Source organism: Gasterosteus aculeatus, chromosome 1 (assembly GCF_964276395.1).
Source record: "Gasterosteus aculeatus chromosome 1, fGasAcu3.hap1.1, whole genome shotgun sequence".
Taxonomy (NCBI): Eukaryota; Metazoa; Chordata; class Actinopteri; order Perciformes; family Gasterosteidae; genus Gasterosteus; species Gasterosteus aculeatus.
Genome location: NC_135688.1, coordinates 12,278,237 through 12,297,199, shown reverse-complemented (window position 1 = coordinate 12,297,199; position 18,963 = coordinate 12,278,237). Strand labels below are relative to the sequence as shown.

At 42.2% G+C, this 18,963-nt stretch overlaps 1 protein-coding gene across 10 annotated transcripts in view; it reads right to left on the bottom strand.

Moving 5' to 3' along the window:
- Positions 1 to 18,963, bottom strand: part of ncam1b (neural cell adhesion molecule 1b) — a 58,366-nt gene that overhangs the window by 2,211 nt on the left and 37,192 nt on the right. For 2 of the 10 annotated variants that reach the window (XM_078098491.1, XM_078098492.1), the window contains 11 exons: positions 17,767 to 17,796; positions 14,506 to 14,656; positions 14,179 to 14,366; positions 13,757 to 13,853; positions 12,258 to 12,428; positions 11,533 to 11,661; positions 7,677 to 7,801; positions 7,158 to 7,338; positions 4,764 to 4,962; positions 3,368 to 3,484; positions 1,478 to 2,588 (listed from right to left, as the gene is read on the bottom strand). In XM_078098491.1, coding sequence (XP_077954617.1) covers positions 1,496 to 2,588; positions 3,368 to 3,484; positions 4,764 to 4,962; positions 7,158 to 7,338; positions 7,677 to 7,801; positions 11,533 to 11,661; positions 12,258 to 12,428; positions 13,757 to 13,853; positions 14,179 to 14,366; positions 14,506 to 14,656; positions 17,767 to 17,796 — 2,481 coding nt within the window. In that variant the 3' untranslated portion in view covers positions 1,478 to 1,495. The remainder of the gene's footprint in view (positions 1 to 1,477; positions 2,589 to 3,367; positions 3,485 to 4,763; positions 4,963 to 7,157; positions 7,339 to 7,676; positions 7,802 to 11,532; positions 11,662 to 12,257; positions 12,429 to 13,756; positions 13,854 to 14,178; positions 14,367 to 14,505; positions 14,657 to 17,766; positions 17,797 to 18,963) is intronic. The other 8 variants (XM_040173353.2, XM_040173368.2, XM_040173376.2 and 5 more) reach the window with 5 other exon arrangements.

Below are 18,963 nucleotides of genomic sequence, written 5' to 3'. Positions count from 1 at the left end.
GAAACAGGTAACGACATAATCGTATCATCGACTAACCGTCCTGATCCAAAGCAGTGTTTAGCAAATACAAACTACTCATTACTTGTACATCAAAGAGACTATGATGGCACAGCATAGGAACCCTGTGTTTGTTCATCTTATAGCAGTGAAGCACAGGATAAAGATCCTTCACGCAGCTCCTCTGCTCTCTGCTGTAATTCAGAGGAGGAAACACGCCGTCTGAACTCGGTTGTTTTTAGCAGAGATCAATTTAGTGCAACACTGAGAGGCATCCAGTTATTGCCTCAAACCAAAAGCCCCTTTCAGACATGAAAAATGAAAGATTGTTGGATTTCATCTGTTAAATTCACACTTTCTATCATTCAGATGCACTGTAGATGTATTTGTTACTGCTTAGAGCAGACAGGACGGGAGCGTTAAGGAAAAGGCCGGAACGCTTGTGCGATGTTGCCATCTGGTGCACGAGAGGTGGAAGCAGCACCACTCAGGTGGAAAAGAAATTTAATCAAGGAAGAGAACATTTTCTGTTCTCTTGGCCGGCTGCATCAGTGATTCGACTTTTCAGTTGAAGCCAGAATTTATGACTATTGGGACAGCGATGCTCCACCCATATAAATCAGAACTTATTAGAGAAGTGTACTGCGTAGTTTACAGCGTCCAAAGACAGATTGCTGTTGTTCTCGAAAGGATTAATTACAAAAATGTGGTTGATTTGCAATGTCACAGTAAACTTTTCTTTGATAATGAATGAATTTGATACAGTGCTTGTAAGGCGGTGGAACAACATGTGCTTTTCATTTCTCTCTGCGTATTTAACGTTGCAGCTGCCGCGGTAACGCAGGACGCCTGAATGGTAGCAGTTCAGAACCAACCATTCAAATCACAACGCTGCACACTTTCAGCCCGTCTCCGCTTGGAACCTATTTATACACATTTGTAAAGACCAAAAGCGAGATAGTTGTGTAACAAATGAAAGTGAGCTTGACAGAGAAAAAGTTCAAGCCCTGCTTGCTTTCTCCCGTCCGCACGTTGGATTGTCAGTGCCGATTAGCGCGTCGGGGAGACGTCTGCTTGGGGGGGATCGGGCTCGTGGAGCTGTTGAACTAAAGCGCCCGTCAGAGTGTTGCGGCACGCCGCCAGCTTTGATCTGACAGCATTCAATGCTGAACGGTTGCTGGGCTAGTAATCCTGTCTATGTGACTTTTACAGTTCCTCGGTTAGGAGACAGACATGTAACATTGCTTCACACTCGTGTAACAAGCTGCATGTCTTACTTACGTGAGGAATTGAGGAAAAGCAGAGACTGTTACACACACAAGCATCAAAATACGGAACCATCAAATCACTCGTCTATCACGATCCACAACATCCTGCTAATAGTTACCACAGTTTACCATTACAGTATGTCATATTGTGTGGTCAATGGCAAGATGCGGTGGTGAATGAATGGGCATACAAGTTACAAGCACACACTCACACAAACACAGATAAACCTCTAGAGGGAGCCGTACTCATCGTTGACAGGAGGAGCAGTCTTGGCCAGAGTCTCTGACGCCTCCACAACTGGGCCAGAGGGGGGGAGGTCTGCTCCGTCTCCATTGGGCAGAGAGGGGGCATAGGGCGGGCTCTCTAAGCTAATGAGCGCCGCGGGAGGCGGAGAGCGTCTTTCTGTCCCGTTTGTCAGCTCTAACACTACATCTGCGCCTACGGGCCCCTCGGCACGCGAGTTGTTCCCGTCGGACGCCGATGCGAAGGGATCATTCGAAACCGGCACCCTCACACTGGACGAAATATAAGTGACGGGCAAAGGAGAGGGGACGCGTGCAACCACAGGGGTGGAGACCTCAGCATCCGGGGCTTTAAGAGCAACGTGGATCGCTGAGGGGGAGCCGGCGGCGGCAGCAGCAGCAGCAGCAACAGCTTTGGCAGCGTTATCGTCAGTTTGCTCAGCAGGTTCATTCGGGAAGTCAAAGGCAGTCAGGCTCCTCCCACTGGAGTCTGGTTTCGGAGGGGCAGCGGTTGCTAGAGTGGCGTCAGTTTGCCCTGGCGTCTTGGTGCCTGAGGCTACAGCGTGCTGCTGCACGGGAAGCTTGCTGCCGGGTGGCCTCGGAGCACGTTTCTTGCCTTCGAGTGTAGGAGAGGGTGACGAGGCCAGTGGCGATACAGGCGGGCTACCTTTAGCATTCAGGGCCGCAAGCTTAGGAGAGTGCCTGCGCTTCGGCGGTATCGGCGTCCCGGATTTCTGAGCTACGGTCCGTTCGGGGCTACAAGGAGGAGCGGTTAGTTTCTCCGGTTCTTCCGGGTTGTCGCTTCTTCTTTGCTCTAGTAACGGGGCCATTTTAGCCTCGATGGCGGAGCTGGAGATGAGGAGAGTCGCGAGGGCCGCGTTCGACTCTGGAGTCGGGGCCGGAGCCAGGACGGGGCTGGGCGAGGGGTCGTCGGCCGGGGCGGACAGACTACAAGTGAGGGTGGTGGTCTCGCTAGAGGGGCTGTCCTGAGCGGGGTCAATTGTTGCGGTGGCCGTGTCAGAGTTGGTGGCTACGGAGGAGAGGGAGTCCAGTGCCAGAGCAGCAGTGTAAGCCGCCAGCCTGAGAGAGCAGGGAGAGAACAGAGACAGACAGACTAGACACCAGGGTGACTGTGACAGAGGAAGGGTGGCCTCGGACGAGAGCATGCAGAGGGATTAGTGCGATTTAAAAGTTCACACGTACATAAGGCAAAGCAACTGAGAAAAAAAAAAAAGAAGCAACTATTGAGCCTGGCAAAAGAAAAACAATGCAAGAGAAGGGCGTCATGCTGTGAGTGGACATTAAAGGATACATCCCACACACACATCGACGTGAAGTACACTGACTCTGACAAACTAATGTACTGAAAGGAGAAGCATCAGCTTTTTTTTTGTGCCAAAAAGTACAGAACCACGCAGTACCACCTATAAAGGGTTAAACAGTACCAGTGACAATCTCATACTGTATCATCTAATGTTTCCAGGCTGCTGATGAGAGACGGCTTGCTGAGGTTGTCCAATGGCTCCCTATGAGTTGACCCCACTCAAGAGGACAAAAAGCCCTTCTGTGTCTTTAACTGGTATTGCTTCAACCTTGATACAATGAGACAGAACATCTCCAAAGGCTGGAGAAGAAACACAAAGCGCAGGAATCCCTCTGACAGGGAGTGAAGACAGAAAAGCGACACACTTCAGTGGACTCCACCCAAGAATGACCTTTGGGAACTTTTATAAAGACGGTTCAAATTGTGTCTTGCTGAATACGATCATTATTCTTTGAAGTGGAGTGCAAAGTACAACAGCTGAAATGCTAGAGCGGTAAAAAAAAAGGCTGAGTGCTGTACGTCAGCGTTGACTCACTCTGGCTCCGTAAGCGGGGTGGTTTCATTGGGTTCCGTCGGTCCTGCTGCGTTGTGATTGGCCGTGCACTCGTCCTCTGTTCGGACTTCCACAATTGGCTCCTTGGACTCGTCTTTCCTGCAGCACATAGAGAAAAATATCTTGTTAAATGGCAACAGAGTCTCTCATACAATTATCCTATTTGCCACAATGAGCACGGAGAAGATGTGTTACAAACACAAGTAAACAGTAATTATGTCAACACAGACTGTGAGTGGGTTTTCTTTTCAACAGAGTCACAGCCTGACTATTCAAGTTTGATACAAGTACATGTGGCTGTACTGCATGAAGCACAAACCAATACACAACACACAACGCAACTTCTCACTCAAATTGATTCTAAACTGCCTTGTTGTGCAGAGGAGAGTGTATGTTCATTGCTCTTAAACCCATCAGCCACTGAGAGAGATACTCGAGTCTTAAAACGTCATCTCATATATGGGCCCTTTTCTCTGATTGCTGTTGCTGCGGATACCGCCTGGACCATAACGCACTGCAGTCACAAGATGTCGATTTTGCTCAAGAGGCACAATGTTTTTTCTTTAATGTAAAATCCTTCCCCAGTTGGCTCTTGTGTCATCAGTCAAAACATAAAACCTTCAGCTAGGATTCTTAGTCTTTTTTAATGTCAGCCCTGAAAGGCCTTCTGGGGACTGTAGGAGGAACAGAAGATAAAGTAAACAAAATGTTTAGAACACAAACCTGATTAAAGACTATGCCTGGAATACAATTACGTCACAGATGGATCGCCTTTTGTTTTATTCATCAAATTACTTTCTTAAGTCTAACAATAATTATATACATTAAGAATTTATTTTCAAACGTGGAGATTTTTTCATTTTAACTTGAGTTCAACACCTTTTGGGCTACTTGAGAATGTGCTGTAAAACCAACACTGACAGTATTTACACATCCAGCACCACACCTGACCTGGAGTTATGGGTATGGCCTGCCGACGAAGCTCAATTTCATCCTGGTTAATAATATATAATCTGTATCTGTAAATATTATGTGGACATGCAGGGGGATTCTTTTCTAAATGCAGTCAGGGTCAACACATTGTATTTGAAAAACAGTCTCAGATCTCAGGATATTGTCGCTGCTGATTCGATTGATTCGGATCCCAATGCACTCTGATTGTATTTAGAGTTGAGAGAAAGAGCTTATATTCAGTGGTTATTCCCAGTGATTTTAATTACAAGATCCCACATTTCGAATGACTTACAATCACCTGATCCACAATCATTTATTAATTAATGTGATTTGCAACATATCAGTGGCCAATTTGTGAAAAAATAAATGATTGTAGCGATTAAACAACAAAACAGGCCAAAGGTATGTTGTCACGGATACTCACATGAAGGCTGCTTTTCCCTCCTCCACGTTGTGCCCTTTGGTCCCTGTGCCCGATTTACCGCAGAGGCACATGATGAGGCCACATTTGTTGACAAAATAACAGGAGACATCGACAGCTAGAAGCAGGAGTACAAATGCTACAACAAGGATCCCCGCCCAGAGTGTGATGCTCATTGAGAACGCTGCCTCTTCCCCCAAATCTGTCAGACAAGAGAGAAGACGGGCAGCTGAACAACTGTAGCGTGACACACTTTCATAGAAACAGGAAGAAACAACTCAATAAAAGGTGCAGCTATGCTACTGTAACAGAAACAACTCACCTGTTATGATACTTTCTAGTGGTCTTGGCATGAATTAGATGCAGTGTGATGTTTGTGTAGACTGTGCAGAATGACTAGTGTCCAGTATTATTGATATCATAACGCATACATACATATATATATATAAATTTATTTGGTATTAGAAAGGAGAGCAAACCAAAGTGCACGCCGCATTGCTAGTTACCCAGAAACACGTATCTTATGGACAAAATAAATGCGAGGCTTTTCTCAATATCACCAAAGGCGAGTGTGCCTTTGGTGATATTATCTCCACGTAAACGTTTAGAGTAAACTCTAAAATACATAGATACAAGTAACTCTTTAGATACCAATAATTAATCAAGATCTGCTAGGGAATAAAATGCAGCTGAGTAAAGCACCCTCAAATTTAAATGTATAAAAACAAAAGGTATTTTTAATTGATTTCATACAATTACATGCAAGAGAAATATTTTTGTCTTAGTAAACAGCATAAAAAAACAGTTTATTTTTGAGAATCAGATATTAAGCTGCTTGTCAAAATTTACCAATATTGTTATTACAAACATTTTCCAGTTAAGCGTTTCTGTTTTCAATAATGTAAACGTTAATGTCACAAACAGTTACAGTAGATATGCATAATTTTGTGAGCGATTAGGCTAGATAGTAGTATTTGTGTAAACGGATAGGCCCGGCTTTCAGCCTTCATTCAGTGCTACTTGTTTTAATACAACCTCATTTTAACGTCTGTTGCTGTAAATCGTGGCGCTGATGACCAGCCGTTCAAAGGGTGAGCAAGGTGAATCTGTGGGAGGCCGAGGAGCTGCACTGCCTTTGGTTCGGCGTGTCTGTCTGGTCTGTTCGGAAGCTACGTAGCACCTTTATCTCCCCCCATAACAGAGACACGTCTGTCATAGACAAAGTCAGGATTTTTTTAAAGAGTGAAAGCGTCCAAAGAGACACCCGGGACAGAGACAGGCAGTCTCTCCTCTACCGTTAAGGTGTGAATCCCCCACGAAAACTATGAGAGCAGGAATACAGTGACGAGGGACAAGATGAGTGAGGCCAACGTGCACGTCACAGATGAACAGCCCTGCTTGGCTGTGGAGCAGCACAAACCCCCGACCACACCATAATGCACACAGGGCGAGACGGAAATGTTCACGTGGTCCACCCCACCAATGTCCAGAACCAGGCAACAGCAGGAACATTGAGAGACGGGATAAAAGAGAGAAAAGGAAAGAGAGTAGAAGACAGAGAGACGGGAGGGGGGGAAATGAAGGGAAACAAAGAGGAAAAAGGAGAAGGGTGGGGAAAACAGAGGAAGAAAGAAGTGAAAATGTGTCAAAGTGAGAGAAAAAAAAAGAAGAAATTGACTTCTTGTATTGAGGGAGAAAAGAAAAAAATACAGCAACACATCAAAAGCAAAAGCACAGCACAAAGGGGAAAACTACAGCGTGTGGACTCGATGGTGACTGAGTGGTGGGTGAGTGGAAAATGCCTTAGATTGGAAAATGAATTAGAAAAGAGGAAGTGAGAGGAAGACATAATGGTCTGTGGTGATGTTTCAGCAAAGCACCTAGTAGTGTCACCTAAAGGGAATCGGACGACGAGCCGCGTGGCTTTTTGTTGGTACGAATGGGGAAAAGCTTCAGCGGCAGTTAATCAGTGGTTATCAGTGGTTATCAGTGGTTATCAAGGATCAATTTAAAGGCTGATTCCACACAAGGACAAACTATCCACTCTGGCTGCTATTAGCAGTAAACAAAGCTAAAGGAAAACTTCAATCATTCAGAGGCAATCATTTCATCCTCCGTGGAAAGAGCCTGTCCCAGTTCTGCGAGCGCAAACTCAACCTCCTTTAGCAAGGCCTGTCAAATACCTCCAAGCGTGAAATTCTCCCAGAAAATCATTTCTGGCTGACCGCCATCCAGGAAATCATATATTTCATGTAGATTTGTTTAGTTGTCATTCACCTTTCAGAGGTAGAAGGTAAAAAATAGAGCGTCACGCTCTGGTTTTGAGCTTTGAGTTTGGCTCCCCAGTTTTCTGGCTGTTTAGTTCCAGTTTAGCGCGAGCGCCCTGAGGGAGGGTACCTGGCACGGCTTCGGGCTGCGTGGACGTCTTGAAGGACATGGTGGCTGGCTGGGACTTGCCCTTCTGATTCTCTGCCACCACGTAGACGCTGTACTCGGTGTCCCACTCCAAGCCGCTGAGAAACACGTAGTCGCTGCCGCTGGGCAGCCGGATTTCTGGTTTCCACTCTGACACCTGGATCTTGGGACACACAGAGAAGATTACAGTACACAAACCTCTTCTTGAATTGTTGCTTTTCAATCCCCCTGAGATGTCTTCAAAGTTGAATTTGTCACATGGGAGAAGCTCTAGTAATCAAAATGTTTAGGTTGACGGATTCATTGATTATATTCACTTAATCCTTTTACATATTTTTTAGATGTCAGAACATTGGACCATCATCAGATTTCCAGGCATCGCTGAGAAAAATACAATGCAGTGACATTTGAAAAAATACATAAATGATCAACAATCGATTATCAAAGCATTAGCAGCAGTCGGCGAGGTCTAATCACTTCAGCTCTAGTCACAATACTCACTGGCTTGTAGCGAACGAGATAATGTAGAATGGGCGAGCCGCCGTCATCCTGCTTGATCCAGCGGACTTTGAGAGAGTTGCCTTTGGGTGGAAGAGCCCCTTCGAGTTTAGGAGGATTGGGATTCCCTACAAGCACACAGGACCAAGTTAGGCATTACTTAATGTCTCTCTGAAAAGATGTGCAGACCAGCAGGGTTACTGTATTGGGAGAATAGCTATCAGTCCACCAGTGCCTTTAAAATTGAAAAACAAAAAATGTTGATTAGAAATAAAAGTCACCACTTTGAATTCGGCCTCTTTGTTGTCGTCCTTCTAAGTCACTTGCTCTTCCTGAACTGCCGGCAGATAGATGTCGCGTCCCAAGTCTAAGACTAAAGACTAATTACCAAATGACACACGACCACATGCTTATCTGATTGCGTCCTTGTTGCTGAGCGACAGTCACAGAGTGTCACAACACGCCTCAGGGGACAAGGTCATTACTCATTGACTGAAATGTTGATGTAATATACGGATTTAACGGCATAATAAATAGGTTTAACTGTAAGGACAATCAGAACGTGACATTTTTGAGCTATAAAACTTACTTTTAATGTCCTAACCTACATTCTCAGCATCTCAAACTCATTTCCAAAATCCATTGTTTAAACACTTAATGAATAAACAATTAAGTCAAATAGAAATGGAAGGCAACTGGTTAATGTATCAATCTCTGATAATTGCTATATCAATGCTGTCTGTAAAATCTTCCATATTTCTAGTTATGCTAAATTTCTCTTAATGAGATCAGCGCATAGACCTCTCCTCATTACCTGCAGATCACTTCAAACAAAAGTTTCAGCCTCAAATCAGACTTGAAATTCAAGGCTTTTTAATTAAAAGTTGGTTTACAGAAGCTTGGGGGTAACTTTTTTATTACAAGTTGATTTCTGAGAAACATACAATGTCAGTTATTTAGTTCTGGTAAATTTAAATATATGATTAAAAAACATTGCAATAGAATGCCGCCTCTTTCCATCTTAGAGGAATCATCCATTGTTTTCTCTTCTTGTATCCCCATTTTAAATTGAACTTATTCTTATTTAAGCGAGCAAGCTGTATACATTTGTGCTGCATTTTTACAATACATGTCATTTAGCTGACTTACAATAAGTGCATTCAACCATAGTGAAAACAAACTCAGAAGTTATTACTAATGTGCAAGCTGTAATCAAAATCTTTCCAATCATTTCTAAGTGTTTGACAATTTTTTAAAAAAAACTGCCTAGATTTGCATTATTCTTTGACAATCTTTTCTCTGGCTTGGAAAAACGCTACATAGATAAAGAATTAATAAAAGACAACAAGAAAGAGGTTTTTAATGGTTATTGTTAATACTGAAAAGCTGGGTCCCTTGAGAAAAGCGGTCCGAGTTAGTTCTCATAGCCTCTACTGCAACCTGCCGTTAAACATGATGCAAAATGTGGAGGATGCAATGCACAGGGTCGCTATTGCTCTCAGCATGAATACTACAAACTCTTGATCGAGAACCAGAGCTTGCTGCGGTTTCGTGCAGGTATTTGGTGTAGACACTGATAATAATTCAGCTATAATTAGAGAAAACTATTTTTATTTCACACTAGATTTATACAAATACATCCTAAAAAGGAGGAGAAGTATCATCCCTTTATGTACCGGGCAACAAACACCATACGAGTGATGCTAATATTAAACAGTCTTGACTGTTATATATTGCTGTGAAGACAGCTCTGGCTCTCTCTCATTTATCCTGCTGAGGCAAACGTCTACATGACTGATTAATGGGATTGAAGTAGGTGCGTATAACATGATTGCATAGAAGCAATTAAAGTGTGGGATTCTCCGATTAGAACGAGAGGGTCTTCTCTCAAAAAAGCTGCAACAGAGAGTTACCTTCTGCAGAGTGGAGGGCGACCATCAGAACCATGAAAGCACAGTAACATGAAATAACACATGTGAGTGGTTGAAAGAGGACAGGACAGAAAAAACAACAATGTAAATGATCTGGAGACAAACTAAAACAGAAAGATGTGGATTCACAACACTATTTTTCTAACCAGTAAGGACAGCTGAGCTCAAATGTCTCCGTTGGGTTCTCTTTGGGAAAAGTGCAGAAGACTAACAGCCTTGTTTTCTGGAGATTTGTTATTTGAAAGGAAATGAATTAATCAATGCTGAAAAGCATAATCCAAATGTAAACATTCCCAAATTAAACCAAACAGCTGGAGCCAGATGTGCAGCTTTTCTAAAATTTGACGTTAATTCTGAATAACGCCATAGTGTGAATTAATTCCCAAGGTTCAAATTAAAAATGGAATTGCTATATTTATATTTGGAAAACTCAGCCGTCAAATGGGTGAGATGAAAGCTACAAGTTACAGACACAGAAAAAGGTAAATGTGATATGCTTTAAAGACATTATAAATGCAGCTAATCAGTAGGAGTGGGGGGGTTATCCTGCAGGGTAGACACAGCTAAGGCAGTAAAAACTAACAGTCTATTATCTTTTTTACAGAACAAACCTGTGTCTTCAGTGAAAAAATTAAAAATGCCGTCTAGGGACATAGAAGAGAAGATAGCAGGCAATCAGAATCAGTTGACTGCACAAACGACGACCCGAATGTCTTTAATGACACTTCACTGGAGAGTTCAGTGAGACACATTCCTGCCAGATCGCACCGGCAAACTAAACATGTCTCATAACAACTGCAGCATACAAGTTTAGAACGAGGCACAATCTTTCCTCTATTTCAAGGAAAGATCCTTGCTCGTATTCAAATTAGGTTTAAATTATGAACTCAGTGTATGTCAAACCATTATATATGGCCTGGAGTGTTAGTGCACAATTAACGATTGGAAAACCAGCAATAAATATTTTAAGTCAGTAAATAAGAGAGACAGTTGAGTCCTAACGAGGCTGAGATAACACTACATCATAAATGAAAAAAGAAACCTAATCATGGAAATATTTATCTTGATGCTCTATTTCATTCACACGTTTTAACTGATTAAACACACTTTAAATCACCTAATACACAGACTCACGGAAAATTAAACGTAGAGCCAAAACAGAGAGGAAGCGCCCACTTTAGTGTTGTTTGATGGATACAACAGACGTACAAATAGTAAAAACAATAGACAATCACGTTCATGAAATGAACATGTGATGAGCTGATCGGTGTGTTGACAACAATGAATCAGGAGCAGTTTTCGTACAAAAACCTGCATTCCCAAACAACAGAGGGTGCTAAAAAACAAATAATGGGTTCAGGATTCACTATGAGGCGTTTTTGTTTTTAAGAGCACTGAGAGATAATTCCTTGTTGCATATTCCAATTTATGGCTTGAAAGCATGTTAGAAGCTTCATCAACTACGATGGAACTGTGGATTTTGAATCACCGTGTGACTGGATCAAAGTACAGAATATATGATGAAATCACACTGCAGTTTAATAGCAGAATAGCAAGACGATGTTAAACGTAGGAACACAACAATGAAGTCAGTACCTTTAAACCTGTTATCAGTTTTACTCCTTAACAAATAAATAAAGGGTTTACTTTAAAGAGGTAATAATAATTTGATAAACAACACACTGTTGGAAGCTTTTGTAACGCTGTCCAGACCCTCTCAATATGTTTGTTTGTTTCAGTGCAACAGCTGACTACACTTCATAGTTGTTACAGATCCGCTCTGTGATAGACAAGCACTTCCCACTGCGAGCCCTAGAAGAGCTGACTTCAGGTAATGTGTTTGTGGAGACGGGGGGGTTGGCGGGTGGGTGATAAAAGCTCTCCAGCGCGCTTTAAAGTGTGCAACGTGTGCAACGCGTGCCACTTACGGACAGGCTCCGTCTTGAAGAACTCGGCAGCGCTGCTTTCACTTTCCCCCTTGCCGTTGATGGCTGACAACTTCAGCTCGTAGCCGGTCTCCGGCCTCAGGCCCGTTATAGTCGCCTCGCTGGTGTAGCCTGTTACAATACATCAGAGGCAGTGCAATCCCTGTTGAGACCACCTCCATGGTTGCGATCGGTGGTGAAGCAAACACACACCCAGTTCAAACAATAAATGCACTATTATTTCCATGGCGAGTAAACACTGATTAGCTCAATTCTCAGATGTTTAAAACAGATAAATCTGTTTAGTGATGGTCCCAAAAGTCTAAACACAGCATACACATAAACAGAAATAACTGACAGCTGTTTTAAAACAACCATCAGGTATCGATTCATTTTGGAATAGGATAGGAATTCCCCATATAAGTTATATATGAAGATATTCCTTCATTTGTTACTTTTATCGAAATCATACACAATCAACACAAAGAGTTGGCGTACTGTCTGCTGTTACGCACCAACCGCCAAGTCAAAGTCTGATATATTATGGTATTAAATGTTTCCTGATTCCTGAAAATGTCTCATGCGAGTGTTCAAGCCGATCCATGAAACAAAAACGTTCACGCATCTAAAACAAAACCTTAAAGAACACATTTGGTTAATTGCCATTGCCTTAAGAACCTTTTCTCCTAAACGCAACCATGTTTTGCGGATTTCTCTCGTGTTCTTACCGTCTTGGACCTCATAGACCTGGTGCACCCAGGTGCCCCAGCCCTGAGCCCTCCACTCCACTCGGTATTTCAAGACCGGCACACCTCCAGTGGATTCCGGTTCCTCAAACTGGATCTGTGCCGTGGTGGAGAAGGGTCTCACCTCACCGATGGATGGAGCCGACGGCACCTCTGGTAAAGGGAGGAAACGTACGGCGATTAACACTGACTGAATGTGGGAGAGTGGGGACCACGGTCGTCCTCCAATCAGAGGGTTGGTGGTTTGATCCCAGGCCCGGGCATGTGTCGATGTGTCCTTGGGCAAGACACATCGCTCCTGTAGCTGTGACGACAGTGTGTGAGTTACTGCTGTGTGTGGTACCTCCTGTCATCAGTGTGTGAATGGGTGATTAAGTGTTAAAGTGCTTTGAGTGGACGGATGACTAGAAAAAGCGCCAAGTACAGTCAGTTTACCATTGATGCTGTTTCTCAGACAATGATCAAAAGACTTAAGTAAGTACAAGCTAATCTCAAATCAGCATTAAATGATAACAAATGCACAAAGAAAATGTTTTTTTATTAATATTTTGAATACGATAACCTTTCAGTTATAAGAGGAGGAGAGGCATTCAAACCCCCTGCAGTCAGATAAGTACAAAGTCGTGTTTCAACATGAAGGTAATGATGTTGAAGGAGATAACAAAACAAACAAAGATGAAGATTTTGGGGATTACTAGGCATTCTCAAATTTTGTATCATTTTGTAAGAACTGTCTGGACTGGAGTTCACCTAATTTATTTATGATTGATTACTAATGTACATTCAAGTGTAATGATTAATATATATATATATATATATATATATATATATATATATATATATATATATTGGTTTGCTTACCACTGAACTTTTTACTGGAGAGATTGAGAGAAATTGACCTATTTTAACTGCACTGAGATTGACTATATCAGAGTACTGGTATTTATTCAGAATTCTGTGTTTTCAATTAATTTACTTGAGGCTTCCATTTCTACGGATCAGTTATTTGCGGATTGACAATCTTTGGTATCGGCTGGTTTGTGAATTGATGTTAGAATGAAAGGTTATAATTCTGACAAATTATCTTTTAATTCAAAATACACACTATAAACTCTTGGATGTGCACAATAATATAATTGTGTTTTACTTTTCAGGGTAAATAAATCTTGAGAGAAGCAGTAGTTTCTACACCACCGGAGAGAAGGGAAGTTCAATTATCCTTTGTAGGCTACATTGCCTTTTCATCCAAATCTATTATCCACCTAAACAAACTCTGACATATGAAATCTTACATTGTGGTGGATGATTTGGTCCTGAAATTAGGAAAAGCCTTGTAATTATACTACAATAACATTTTCTACGGCTCATTTATTTGTGATCACAAAAACAACTCCCTGCATATCATCAGTTTTTAAATGGCACAATTAAATTAAAAACAAAACAACAACAAAAGCCTCATAATTCACTGAATCACAGCTAACCGGCCTGGATGAGCAGGAACTCCTTGGACTCCGTGCCGATCTCATTTGAAGCAGTGCAGTTATAGCTCCCAAAGTCGTTTTCTGACTCGGGGGTTATCTGGAGGAGAAAAACAAATATGTGAAGGGCAGCGTACCAAACAAATGAACAAATTGTGTGAGTCGAACACTCGGAAGGTGACCTTTTTGTCTGTCCATTAGAGAAGCCTATTTTTATTTGTTGCTGTGAGCTTTCCTACTGCTGAATTATTAATGACATTATTTTTTTTCCACAATGACTGAAAGAAAACCCCCCTCACTTCAAGTCTATGCTCATGAAATCTTGATGACACAAAGGGTAAGTATGCGTGTGTTTGTGCGTGATGTGCACCTTTACTTTGTGAACTGTAATTTGTAGTGTGACGTACACGCGTGCGTGCGTGTACCTGCAAGTAGCTGGCTGACGGACTCCTGAAGATCTTTATGTTGGTGGTGTTTGAGTTGGGGAGCTGCAGTCCATCTCTCAGCCACACAATAGACACATCGATGGGATGAGCCTTGACCTCACAGCTGATATTCACAGCGTTGCCCTCCCAGGTATATATTGCCACTGCACCGTGAATCTTAGGGGCATCTGGTGGAAGACATTCAGGTAATTCTGCCGTTTAACAGTGCCCGATAAATGTGCTGTTTAAATAAAAGTGAATTCAGGTGTTTCAAATGTTTTGTTACACAGTTTGAAAAGCCGAAACAGAGAGAAGGAAAATACTCACAGCGGACCTCCAGAAATGCCGTCTGATCGTCCTCTCCGATGGCACTGCGTGCTGAACACAGGTACTGACCAGCGTCTGAGTACTTGACATACTTCAGAGTGAGGGAGGACACGCGGGCGTCACTCCTCACCACGACATTTCCATCCAGGCTCTAAATGGGAGCAGAAAATCGCTTGTTTTAGGGAGGAAAAAAAGAAACATTGAGGTTAGTTTATTTCCTATTACCATAATGTGAATTTACACATTGCTCATTTCTGCAAAAAGAAGTGTGACCTGAAAAGGAAAGAATGGAGAAACGCCTGCCTTTAATGACCAGAAGAGACATTACGCTAATGACAAAGGCACAGTCTGCTCGGTAGAGATGTGGAAACATAAGGACACAGTTGACAGAACAGGGGAGTTTATCAATAATAGATGACAGAAGCACTAGAAACCATATAGAGCTTTTCACAGGGAGGGCTTACCAACTTGTGAAATATGCTGATGCGCAACGCTAGAAGGCAGAGCATTACCTCACATGCCACAACCGCGCTTTTACGTAGGAGACACTTGAGGCCGTAGAGTCACTGCACACAATCAGATGTTTTTAGTAAAAGAAGAAACTTTCAAGGGAGTGACCCATATCCAGGACGTGTGCCACTTTCAGTGATGAGGAAGTCACACAGCAATCGAAACCAGGGCGGATAACAAAAGAAGGCCGGCTCACGAGGTGTGTGAATGCCCTCGCCACTACGCGGATACCTACCTTCATTAACTTGATATGCACCAACAGCCGACCACAAGTGGCTTCCTGACCTTCAGGGTCAACAAACGCTTTGTCGTTGTGGTTGCTGTCGTCAGGTTACATTAAACTGTGGGTGTACAGTTTCTGAACTAATTTCTCCGGTTAGAAGAAACATTTTCTCGTACAGGAAATTACTCATTAAAAAATGTATTATGCAGGTTGGAAACCTTAATTGCCCTGATGTTTTAATTGATGCCGCCAAAGGCAAAGCAAATATTCAGTCAGTAAATCTGAAGATTAGTTTTGGGATCTGGGACATTAATTTGTAATATAATATTCTTTTATACTGTAAGCTTTGATGTTTTTGTGGATTGTGCTACAGTATTGGTTGCCTTTATGGCCTCGGTCCAAGCTGTAGGCAAAACAATGACACGGATGCTTTTGCAAATATGGAATTAAGGCCCAGTCTGGGCACCCATGTGAGAGAAACCCTTGCTTGTTTGTATGCAAATTCAATAGACAAAGCATGTCTGGGGCATTCATTATGCAGAGCGGATACCAGCTTACATAACACACCAGCCTTTTATTCTGACCCCTGTGCAGAAAGCATTCTCCCTCAACCCCTGTTGCATCGCCTTTGGACTGCATCTTTGCAACATTCCACACACGTACCACCACCAAGTCAGAAAGTCAGTGCGCTTCCATATTGAGTCCTTTTTAATTGTATGCTACCACTTTTAAAATAATACAGTAGTAGAATTTCTGCAACCAGAACAAAGACATATGTTTACCTACAAGTTTACCTACACAGTAGCCCATAACAAACATCCTCTCCTGGAGGAGATAATATCGTCACTGCATCTTAACGTTGGGATTCATTGATGTTTTCTAACAATGGATTGTCGGTCTGCATGCTAAATGCAGCACAGTAGTCACCTATTTAAAAGCCTCCTTATCAAACAACCATGGTCTGTTTAGTGTCTCTATGAAAGAAAAACAAAACCAAGCAAAAACAACTTTCAGACAGAAATCCCTCCAATAAATCCGACCAAACTGTCAGCAGAGCTCTCCAACCGCTGCAGCATTTCCACCAGAGGAGAGAGACACTGCTGAAACTGAGAATCTGAGACTGAGAATCCACTGAGGACACGTTAAACTCATGTCGTACCAAATCTTAACTGGTTCCGCATACAAATGCACCGTCCCCTAACTATTCCGTGGCTGGTCGAACTAACCCATAGCGGCCTACCCGCTATGCCATCATGCTCAGCATGCTCATACTGCCCCGTGCTCCTGCTCCTCCCCTGCAGGGTCAATAATGGGGCCTCCTGCAAAAAGACACTCTGATCAGTTCAGAGTGCAGGTGGGCCAAACCCCATATTGTTGTTTCAGAAAGTTGGAACCATCATTGCCTGATATATTAAAGGTAAATTGATGCAACCTGAAATCACTAATTTGCTGCTGAGAGATCATTTGTGAAACAAAAGTTATATTTATGCAGGATAATGTGTTTGAGATTTTTGTACAGCTTCGTTTCTCAGGATAAGTGTTACTACCTCGCACAGCGTCCTACTGCTGATGCACAAAATGTTATCGCAACCGTGTGTAAATCACACAAACCTAGTCATCACTGTTAGTGTGTGCTTGATGAAAAAAAAGTCTTCTGCACCTGCTGCAGCGAGTAGAGAATGACACGTTTTTAATTGTAGACTTTTAGAAGACTATTAGGAAAAGACCAAATTGTTTGATCCAGAGCTTCCGGCAAATTGCAACTGCAAGGCTATTTGAGGAACCAAATGATCTAAAAATATGTATTCCTTTCTTTTCAAATAGCACAAAAGTATAAATAACAATGGCAAGCCTAGTATTTGATCTCGCACCTGAAGCTGTGATGAGCTAATCATCGACAACGCGCTTTGTGAGAGATAAAGATGTTGTTCATGTGAAAGCAAAAAATGATGAATCTGTACGGTCTTTTATTATGGTGCACTCAGCACTAATATTGGAAATTACAAAGTGTTATTTCTCACCTATTTTCTCGCATATGTAGTACACATATTTGCTATGGAATTCAATTTGGGAAAAATAAAGGATGCATCTTGGCCAGTTTTCATGAACAGAAGACTTTCTTTCATGAACAGTCCTGAGCTTTGACACTGAGCAGCTGCACAAAGATAAACATATTCAGTCATCTCAGGTCCAACAAAGTAAAGCTATAAAAAAATGTTTTTTAATGTAAGAAATACATCTTGAAGTTATAAATCACGAATTGCCATCAGATCGAGTGAAATATGAGCAATCTGTTTGTGTGCTAAAAGGTCTGAAAGGTAAGAAAACAAAGGCTGAAGTAGACCACTGCAAAGTAAAACAAAGAGATAGGGACAGACACGCCCCAATTGGCATCTTTGTCACAGTTTAGATTTTTCCCCACCCTTAAATGATCAAGAGATTTGATCTGCATTCGTCCAGAACTTAATTGTACCTCCTCTAATATAAAAATTGCTGGGTGTAGGTAAAAAGTCATGCATTTAGAATACCTTGTGTTGCTCGGGCCGAGTCCATGATGCCTGCAGAGGACAGAGACACGACAAGAAACAAAAGGCAAAGCAATTCTTAGAAAGTAATCCTCATCTAGGAAAAGCTGGGACGCTGCACATTGCATGCGTGTCTGTATTGTTTTGTGTACATCCACAGTCCCTTGGCTGAATGTATATTTTTACAGAAAGTGTATGGTTTGGATTTCTGTACTGGTGAAGCGTAATTATGTGACAGAAGTTTTTTGGTGTGTCTTTGTTCGAACTGATCCTCAAAGAAGTAGCTGGATTGGCTTCCCCATGATGCTAACAGATAAAAAGGTTTTTGGTTTATTAAGAAAAGATGAATCCTTTACAGCTAGCAAGGGACAACGCGGCCCGTTGGGTAAAAGCTGTACAGCCGTTATCCACTAACAATCCCTTTTTGAGGCTTAGAGGAATGAGAATGTGAAATACAATGCAACGTTATTTGGCTCTGTTAGAGTTGTCTATTTGTGCAGGTAAGAAAACCATCTCCAACATCCAACAACAGTAGTCATCAAGTCCTGCTGTGTTTTTCAATAATAAGCATGTTTTTGCACCTTTTCCTACACCCCATGTGACTCCTGGTGCCTACATCTGCTCTCAATGTTAGCAGTGTATGAATCTAGAAAGATTGTTTAACTGACCAAAACTGCATCATTGTAAAAATAACTACGGCTGAGTTATTGTGAAATTATATCATGATCATCATTACAACATGTAGTAAAAAAAGCAGCTCAGCGCTTATGTCTAATTGTTCATCATTTCAAATAATTGCTACTATTACTGGATCGCGATCATTATTAATTCAATGTTAATAGAATCTCATACATAAAGATAAATACGTCATAAGCCCAATCATCTCTGTCTTAGTTCCCACTTTCCTGAATGCAGAAATACTTCAAGTCAAACCTCTGGATAACAAACAGATACAACACAACTGTTTCAGTCAACATGCCACGTCAAGTTAAATCACAGTGACAGCGAGAAGCCCAACCCCACAAGACAAAAAGCCTTTCAGAAAGCATGCGCTACGGATTGCATGACGCTGAAGAGAAAACGTTAAGCATGACAATGAGATGTGATGAGCCACATAGCGAATAAGTGTTGAAGCGCAACAAGCAGAAGAATAAAACAGCTATTTCATCAGGTGCAACTGTCGAGAGTTAATTCATTCAC